Raw genomic sequence first — 10,697 nt, forward strand, 5'->3', positions numbered from 1 at the left:
ATATTTATTTCCTTATTAAATAGCGTTATTATTTTCCTGTACTATTCTATGCACTTTCCTAACAACAGAATAGTAAGTATGTATATTATTATTTTGTGTACCTATACATTATTAATATTAAATATGTAACTAGTATGTTTATTTAATATACTTATTCGAATGTATTATGTTATGAAATATTATATTTATTTATACATTCTATTATTGAACTATACCATTTTCTTACATCCTGTATTTTGAAAAGTAAAGTTTTCGGTACGCCGTCGAGTTATACATTAATTTCATTAAACAACAATTGATTTTAATTGCACTAAAAGCTTTTTAGAATGCACGCAATCTTATCTCGATTTGTTGACAGGCATACAACATTAAAATGATTAAATATTAAAGTTTTTAATTGCAATGCATTTAAAATTACATTTCACTTTTGATTCGTTGACAAATGTTGATAAGCGTGACGAAATTCTAGGACAGACAAGTTACGGTCACGGGAAATAAATGGATCATTTTTTTAAATTAATTTTATTCATTTATTCCCAGACCATAAGGAATCTAGACACCTTAGAATAATAACGCATAGAATGATAGTTTCATATCAAACGAACTGTCACAAGTGAGGCAAAAACCAAATTCATGTAGGCGTAAGCAACTTGTAACTACGCTCGTCGGCACGCACACAAATATACAAATAATGATGCCATGGAATAACATTTCCCTCAAAAATGGGGAAATTGTATCTTGCTTAACTCATCATTAAGTTAAAGGTGCCTACAGATTTGCCCGACATTGTCGATCAGGTGCCTACAGATGTGCTCGGTTTTGTCGATGAAAAACGAATATAGCACTTATTTGTAAATCCAAGATGGCGGACACGATTTTTCAAAATATGCTATATGGGTATCCTTTTCGAGGTATTTGGGGATGCTCATTACGAATATGGCACTCATTTCTAAATCCAAGATGGCGGACACGAGTTTTCAAATAAATGCAATATGGGTATCATTTTCGAGGTACTTGGGGGTGCTCATTACGAATATGGCACTCATTTCTAAATCCAAGATGGCGGGCACGATTTTTTCAAAAAAATGCTATGTGGGTATCATTTTCGAGGTATTTGGGGATGCTCAGTGTGAATATGGCACTATTTGTAAATCCAAGATGGCGGGCACGATTTTTCAAATAATGGCAAGTTGGGTATCGTTTTCGAGGTATTTGGGGGTGCTCATTACGAATATTGCTTTTGTTTGAACTGTCCTGTTTGCCATCTTGGATTTAGAAATGAGTCACATATTTGTATTGAACATTCCCAAACATCTCGAAAACGATACCCAACTTGCCATTATTCGAAAAATCGCGCCCGCCATCTTGGATTTAGAAATAAGTGCCATATTTGAAACCTAAAACCGAAAATGCCATAAGCAAACATTAAAGAAAATAACTGTTAAAATAGATTAAAAAATCGCTTAAGAATGCTCCCCTTTTAAGAAAATAAAATATTTTAATATAAAATATTTCGCTTGAGTTACGAAAAGAAAGACATATAATAAGCTATCAAAGTTGTACTGGTGGTGCCAACACTATAGTAGAAACAAATATATAAGTACTGTAAATTTGTTGCAATATGTGCTCCAATTCAAATAAAATTAAAATAAATAATTATTCAATAAAGCATGAACGCAGAGCCGTTAAAAGTATTATAAAATAATTAAGTGTCCCAATCACTTACAGGAGTTAACGAAAACATTTAATGTTTATTCGAGTAAATATTAGTTCAAAATGCGCAAATAAATCGAAATTACAGGCACCACTAAAATTTACGTAATATAATTATTTTGATACAGAATAGCAAAATGGGGAGAAAAAAAATTCGTTACTTTGCAACACTTTCGTATCTTGTTGCCGCGAAATTATTTTTCTGTTTTAGTGAATATTTACATAAAAATATGAGTTGAAACGCATTACTTACTTGTGGAATGCGATGTTAGTGTCTATTTTGTTTGTCTGTTGTATTTTTACACCCATTTACCGCACATTTCGTCATTTTTAGCAAAAAATTTTGGAGCTGTTCGCGGTGCAATATGACCTTGAGCACTAACAGCCCGCGCGCTCCTGGGACGCGTTTGGAACCCTCTAACTTGCCTCACTTAGCGTGTGCGGGCTAGGCTTCTATGCGTTATTATTCTAAGCTAGACACAATGGTGTGCTACTTATCGGATCACATAAATCTATAACATAAATTCTAAGGATCACTTGTAACTTTTGAGTTTATTAAGGCTTCTACAATTATACAGAATCTCAAACGTATTAAATCAAGCAAAATAGTCGTCGAGATATTAACGTTTGAATTCGCTAATTTTATCACCATCTGACTAAATGTTATAACATTTCTGACGTTTAAACTAAGGCCAAAATTCGATTCACTAACAATTGATGATTAAAATAATAATAATTTGAAGCAAGGTCGAAGGATTTTTTCTGTGTTCAATCTTTGTATTATATGATTATAGGTAATAATTATAAGAAAATAGTGACGTCATTTCACAAAAAAATATAATTATGGTATCGCGGTGGTAAAACGTCGTGAAATTCAATAAAAATTAATAATTTTTTAAAGGAAATTTAATTGCAGTTGGCACTATTTATTCTCAATTGTTTCACTTTTTTGTCCCATACTTTGGACTTGGTCCAACTTTTGACATTTTGTTTTCTGAAGAGTAGCTTTCTCTTGAAAGTCTTGAAACATAAGAAATAGGAAAAGTCGAAGGTTTTAAGTTGCGTACAGTACTGCCATCTATTAGCACTGCCAAGAAACCACGCCGATATAGTTATACTGACATATTTTTATTATTTATTTATAAAGCATTGGCTTCAGAGCTATCAGCTTAATGGTAACAAATAATCAAGAAATGCACAACGTAATATACTTAGACTAAAAATTAATTCGTGTAAAAAACGTAACTATTAAAACCCGCCATTTTTTTTCTTATACTGACATCTAGTGAGGAGTTTGTAAATCTCAATGACAATGAACTTACGCTCTTTTATCTTTGTATGCACCTACACATTCTTTATACATTAATACTGTTCGCGTATAGTTAAAAGCGTTGTTGTAATAAACAATTGCTGTACAATATTTAACCCATATTTAACCCAAATAATTACAAACAAGCACATTTCTCTGCGTAAACACGGATCATATGATTTCGTATTGATTTTGCCGAAAATAATTAGAAATTGGTGGAAATATCAATGGATCACTCACAAAACTGAGTAGAACTATTGTGTAATTATTCATCAAAAGCTCGATGTCCACACAATCCAAGACAATGCCGAAGATAGACCTAAAAATGTATGTGCGCGTGGTGGCTGCGGTATTTTCGGTGAGTGAAATTTTTGCCATTTCTGTTTACCCTGGTAATAGTACGAACTCTGGTTAACGTTAGATAGTAATAGCTCTGAATATGTCTACTTTCAGTATGCTTTAAGTTACATCTGTAATTATTATGTACAATAGGTAATAAAAACGTCGGCAAGGCATTACTTACTAACTAAAGGTCAATTAACATAGCCAGTTAAAACAATTTGCTCTGACATTATTACGATAAGAACCTATACATAAGTGATATCATATTATTTAATTTTTTTAAATCAGATTTCATCGGCAACTGCATTCGTGATGGCACTCTTACGCCTGCTAAACCCAGAGCTGTATTACTTAGAGCCTTTAGAAGGAACTAACTTGGGTAAGTCACAGTCTTATCTTCATGTTATTAAGATATCTTGTTTGTATGTTCCGTTTATTTTATAATTAAGATTTTAAATTATAAGCATACTAGGATACTTTTCGTTGTCCATATATTCTTATTAGTAAGACCATAAATATTGTTATTGTTTTCCGGCTGATATGATGATGATGAAATATTGTTCTTTTTATAAATGAATATTGGCATTATTTATGTTTTTTCTTGCACAAAATAGATGCACTCTTGGTCAATTTTAAGTGATATTGTGACCAATTATGATTGCATAAAAAATGCCTATTCACAAGGTTTTTTTTTCCATATACTGAGATCTTTGTGTAATCCAAGTGTAAGTAAAAATGGCGGGTGTATCTTAATGAATCCTAACAAAAAATGTACCTAACTTGTACTAAATGTACTTAGAACAGTTTATTCAAATAAGATTTTTTTTCAAATGTTACTAATAACTAAAAAAAAAGAAAAAATGTTGTACTCTTTTTGTGGCGTAGGGTTGCCTATGAGAAATCCAAAATTACATACATTATACAGTGTGTTTTTATAACTGGGACAGTATGAGGAAACCTGAAACGATAGGAGATATAGGCAACCTGTCATACGAACCATTAAGTCTTTTTTGGTCAAAACCATTTTGGCATAGTAAATTTTTTGCTCAAGTATGAGTTGTCCATAAAAATGGTTGAAATTGATTAATTGTTTTAGTGCTGATCGACTCACTGTCATGTAAGGATCATTTCATTGTATTAGAAGAAAAAAATTGGGGCAGCAGAAGTTGGTGACATTTATAAAAAAATATTCTTCATACAAAATGAATAAATGAAAAAAAAAAAATCTGATAGATTCAGTTGCTTATAGGGATAATTTCATTGTATTGCAAGAAAATGGGACAGCAGAAGTTGTTCAAATTGAAAAAAATGTTATTACTTTCGTAGGAAAAAACTTTTTATTAAATTTCACCTATTTTTGTGTCCCGATTTTATTCTTCCAATACAATAAAATGATCTCTTACATGACACTGGACTTACATAACATTTAACACTAAAAAATATTAATCTCATTTATACATTTTTATGGACAACTCACATTTGACCAGCATTCATAAAGATACATGCGGCATTCTGACTATCATGTATTCCAATTATACAGGGCGTAAATTTGAGATGGGGCAGCAAGGCCAGCTACGGTTGTAGTTACAGAAAATGGTTCTAGAAGACTCGAAAGGCATAACAAAACTTTTTTTTGTAAAATTTGCCTTTTATCTTGCTGACTGTACCATTTTTTCAAAGTCTGTGAATGCCAATCAAAATATCTTCAACATTCTTGGATAGTCTTCTAGAACCGTTTTCCTGTAATTACAACATTTAAGATAGGTGGCCTTGCTGCCCAGTCTCAAATTTACACCCTGTATAATTGGAATACCTGAGAGTCAGAATGGCGTGTGCATGTATTAAGATGGAGTATTATAAAGTTTCCAATATTATTCCAATCGATAACTGTTAATCAGGCCATTGTTACGGCAGTTGAATCTTTGAACTTTTTTAACTCCGAAGGTCTCTGAGAATCCAATTAAGGCTTCAATCATCTGCCACATATTATAATAGATATCTTCAATACAGACAACAACTATGCAACTTAACATACTATTGTAATACGATATTGAAGGACAAAGGCCTTTTAGCACGAAAAATCACATAATCAATTTACGAAAGTGCACCTATTGCACCATTGTCTGCTACCAGCACCCTTTATACACTCCACAAACTGTTCGTCTAGTATAAGCAAAAAATAAACTCATATTTTTCTGTTGTGTACACTCTTCGATCAAATATATTTGATCAAACGTACAATCATAATAGCATGTCAATGTTTATAATACATTTGTAATCTTTCTTAATATTAATTGCAGTCCATTATCAGTCATGAGCATTTTAAGCTATACACTTTTGTTCAAATATCTCCTCCACTGCAACGGAACAAGATCCGTCAATGTGTAGCTTGATGTGATGCTGCCTGTACCATATTAAAGACTCACCTGTCACACCCTAATTATCGCAATAAATGCCAATAGGAATACCTTATGAACACTCTAAATAATGTCACAAGTGTTGAAGAGCTCCGGACTTGTAAAATTTAATCTTGCCGCTTCATGTGACCTATGCAACATTATAATTTTTTATTTTATTATTTTCAGCCATCCACTACTTCATATCGGGTCTTATGGTGGTCACATCAGCTATAGGATTCCTGAACAGTTGCATTGTAATGAACCGGTCAGCTGCACAAAATGTTGGGCGGAACATCACCACTTGGCTGCTCCTTGACTCATTGTTCGAAACCAGTCGAGTGTTATATGTGTTTATCTGCGAGATCATCCTAAAAGGAAAAGGAATACTGCAGCTGTATGAGCTGCTTATCAGTGCTGCGCAATATTGTAAGTATAGTTGATTTAAATGATGTTGTTTTAAACAACAGAAAAATATATATTTCACGCCGACCACTCCGCCCGCCGCCCCGGTCCAAAAACCATCAAACGCCGCCGCCGATTTTATGATCGACGCGCATCTCTAAAGACCTATTCGTAACAACAGCTAATTAGTTGGTAATTGAAAATGATTGCTTTTTCTCTACATCAATATTTTAAAACATTCTCTATGGTAGTGCATACAGTCTATACAGATTATTATTATTAACCTCATTTTTTATTTCAGTGCTGGACAGCTTTCTCTACTGTCAAATGATTTTGAAACACTAGTACAAGGCGATACCGCGTATTTACACGTATTATTTAGCATTAAACCATCCATAGGATGTACCTACATGAATTACCCTATTTTGGGGAGAGTATAAACTTTGAGTGCTATAACGTCGTATTGGTTTATTTTGACCAGTTTACACGGAACCGTTAGCTTTATTATTCAATAATAGCGCTAGTGCAGGTATCTTTACTCTGGAACGTGCCCGATAGATCTGATGATAGAAGCCAACTAGTATTATTATAATTATTTAAAATAAAAAGGGTAGATCTAGACAGCACTTCTCTCGCCTATTATGAGTCGATACAAACTCAAATGGCTTTGGATGATTCCGCATAAAAGTGAAAGTTTTGAATGAGTCACTTTGGAGAAAATACATAGTAAAATTGAAAACATACACTGATTTAGTATACAGTTTGAAAACACGATTTCTAAAAATTTTCATGATAAAAGAAAATAAACTGACCTCGAAATTTTACAAGAAACCCGATGTATTCAATAGGTACTTTATATATATGATTTTTTTTTTTAGTATCATTTGAACTAAATAGAACACGTGTAGTATACGATATACAATTTTCAAATGACTTTATTTCGTTTGTTAATTCTGAAATAAAGCCAGCGTCCCTGTCGCTCGACCCAAGCAAAATTAACCGGATTGGTACGGGAAACATTTTATTTCGAGCTGAGGTAGTATCCACTCTTTAAGCACTTTAAATCAATGCGATGTTCCGTCACTCCATGTTATGAATTTTAAGATTTGGTATAAAAACTTTATATTTTATTTTCAAAGAAAAAACAGTATTAATATTAAGAATTTCTAGCGTCGCAGTCCATGTAATGGAGTGCTGTAAGAATTTATTTATATACGTTGTGGTTTAAGCATCAATTTTCGTGGGTGGAACCCTTCAGTTGACCTATTTGTGATCATCACTAATTATAATCCGAATCCAAAGTCAACAAATTACTGTAATATTGCTTTAACTTCGATTGTTTTGTTGACCTCTGTGGCCTGGTTTGCAATGAAGGTCCCGGGGTAGATTTTCGGTAGGACCTCTGGTTCGGCCACAGAGGCAGTTAATTTATTTCATATTATATCAATTAATTTTCATCGATTCGAACCAAACTAACGCGTTGTCACGTAAACATAGTTTATTTTTTCTTTTTCATTTAGGGGCTTTGGTCATTATTAAACATGTGAGCCCCATTAGAAAAACAATACATAAAAAACACTTAATAGAATCCAAACAGATAAATCAAAATACTACCTAACCCATAGATACTAAATCTATGACCTAACCAAACATGGATACAAAATGTTCTCAGCACTAATTGCTTATTCAGTCAAAACAGATTGGAACCATCTAACAATACCAACTTGTGCAAATAACCGCACCCTGATAGTCTCACAAAACACTCCAAAGATATAATAACGCACACACTCAACAAAGCCCGGAGCTAGGGAATACACACACATAGACAACCACAAATTACACCCAAACTCACGAGAGTAATAAATGTAGGCCATACAAATATTTCTCTCGTCTGTTAAATTTTTTGGGTTTTTTTCCGTCGTTTTGTAAACTTTGATGCTTGGCTTTTACGCCCCCGATGTATCCATGTGTTTATTCAAACCACAGTGCCCTGCCCAACGCAAGAGCCTCCAACGTGTTCGGTGCTGTAAGCACTAATCAGGAATTTCAAATGTTCAAGAACAACACAGAAGCATATAATATTGTCTTCCAAATACAAGAAAATTTTCAATTTTAACCAACAATGGTGTTAAATTGATGCTAAAATCACAATTAAACTATGAAATTCATCTCAAACTATGATATTACTAGATAGAAGTAGATACTTCTACTATTCCCGTTCAAGTTGGCAGACTTTCTAAGATTTTTCATCTAGTCACTTTTAGACCCGTGCGCAGCAGTGGGATGTCAGTTGGTTTGATGATGACATTATAATGGGAAATTGAAACAATTTCAATTTTTCAATTTATGAAAATATTTTTATTTTAATATAAATTTTCCCTAATTTACTGCAAAGTTGAGGGAGAATAGTAGAAATAGACGATTTCTTTTTTATTTTACAAAACAAGGGTATACCTTTCATTCCATTTAGCTGTGATCTATTGAAGTAGGCTAAGGTAGACCATTAAAATTACTGTTTAGGAATCAGTGTTCAAATTTGAATTACTCGTAATAAGATATATGTAACGCTGTAAAGTACGCCTGGAAATATTCACAAGTGATATTGAAACTGTACACAACATTTTACAAAGACTGTTTATTTCAATGTTTTTCAAAGAGACGATAAAGAAGATTGTTTTTTGATGTCCTTAAAGGCGTATAATTTCAGTATCACTTAAATCTTTAAGTTATTTCTAAAGAATCATCTATCTTTCGATGGTTGGCGTGAGTCGTTCAATACTGGTTGATGTTTTAAGGTATCAACCCACTTATCGATACGGGATCGACTTGAAAAAAATATCGTTGACGATTCAATTCGACACAGGCGTAACGCATGTGTTTTTCTCTCTTATTACATAAACATGAAACTATTTCTGGTCAGCTCAAGACGATTCCACGTCGTTATATGTGGTGTCTTCCTTAAATTTGCACCAATGATGTGATTATTATGTAAGTACCTGTGATTATTTACTCATTATGGCATCTAAGAAAGCCATTTGTTCCTAAATTGTTCCAAATTTGTGCTAGTCAAAAATGTGCATTTGGGTTATGTAGTAAACTTTAAAATTGATGTTATTACTTGTAACCATTGTAAAACCAAAGAATCATCTCGAATAATGCGTAAGTCTCATGAAATTAGTACGATTCGCAATAAAATACATTTATTTTCTAACCATAGATAATGGAAAATTAACGTTAGATTGATTAGATCTGTTTTTTTTATCTATGGACACCGTTTTGGTAAAACTTATCTGCATCCAAGACTCTGCATGCTAGCAGACTGAGAAGGATTAAGTTATGGGAGGAAATATGAACGTAGCCGAAACTACCCCTAGTCCCAACAAATATATATAAGTAAGTACCCCCGAAGTGTGCAGAGGCTGTTGAGTTTTTAAAATTCAAGCAAATTACCTTGAAATCAATAAACTGTGGGGGTTACTGTTTATAAATACACATTTATTAAAAAAAGAAGCAACCTAAAGCCGACACGACGACACGACACGTCAGACAAATGTAAATCCAGCTTTATATTGTTACCAAAGGTCGTACATTATTGCCAGTTTCGAGTGCGTTCATTGTTTTTGATACTCACCACCTGTCATTTATCGTCAACTTTGAAAATGTTTCAAAAAAAAAATTGTATCACGTTACAGTGTTTACGAACAAATAAAATAAGTTGGTATAAGTTTTAATGTTTTAATCTGTGGATCTGTCCAAAAATATAATGCGTTCGCTATCAACATTTCAACAGCTACTCACAAAGTGCACTTCTTCCCTACAACAAACTATACAAGGCGCTCACGGCGTTACACGGTGTACTATCTCACTAACTTTATTCGTACTTATCACTATGAGGAAATATAGCATTGTTACAAACAGATAATTAAAAGTATAGTCGGATTTTTATTTAGAAATTACAAAATGACAGTTATTAATGTCACTTTGATAACTAATGTTGCCATGTTTATTGTGTGGGTTTAGTCGAGTTCACAATAAACTCACTGCTATCTGAATATGCTAAACAATAATTCATTACATTTAGTCTCAACATACTTTCATAATAAATTAATACCGGCAAATGATAAGTCAATCAAGAAATTCATCATTTAATACAACTTTTATTTCATGAAAAACTAGCAACCCACTAAACGGCAGTTAATTATATCTTTTTAATAATCCGACTATAGCTAAATAAGTAGGTAGACAGATTGTTTCTACTTAAATATTACATATATTGATTAAACTAAGAAATAAAAAAACTTATCGAGAGTTAACAGTTAAGTTGTCAAGAATGAGGAAAATAAAGCATGAATTTTTTTTTCAAACACACCTTATAAAATCGTATAGAAAAGCAAAGTTAGTGGGTAGTGCGCCCGCACATCACTCGCTTGAGTTAAAAGCACTCTTCGAACAACAAACTTACGACACAACGAAACGCAACAACTTACATTAATTTGTTCCTTTAGTTACATTATTGAGGCTTCTGTAAGGGC

The 10,697-nt window shown here is 32.9% G+C and overlaps 1 protein-coding gene across 1 annotated transcript; it reads left to right on the plus strand.

The window, feature by feature from the left end:
* Positions 1–3,143: 3,143 nt before the first annotated feature.
* Positions 3,144–6,997, plus strand: LOC113230506. Its single transcript, XM_026464466.1, has 4 exons — positions 3,144–3,380; positions 3,653–3,743; positions 5,950–6,189; positions 6,467–6,997. The coding sequence occupies exons 1-4, from the start codon at positions 3,306–3,308 to the stop codon at positions 6,508–6,510; spliced, it is 450 nt and encodes a 149-aa protein (XP_026320251.1). The 5' UTR covers positions 3,144–3,305; the 3' UTR covers positions 6,511–6,997.
* The last annotated feature ends 3,700 nt before the right edge of the window (positions 6,998–10,697 follow it).

This window comes from Hyposmocoma kahamanoa, unplaced genomic scaffold (genome assembly GCF_003589595.1).
Source record: "Hyposmocoma kahamanoa isolate Upper Pololo Valley unplaced genomic scaffold, ASM358959v1 63, whole genome shotgun sequence".
NCBI lineage: Eukaryota > Metazoa > Arthropoda > Insecta > Lepidoptera > Cosmopterigidae > Hyposmocoma > Hyposmocoma kahamanoa.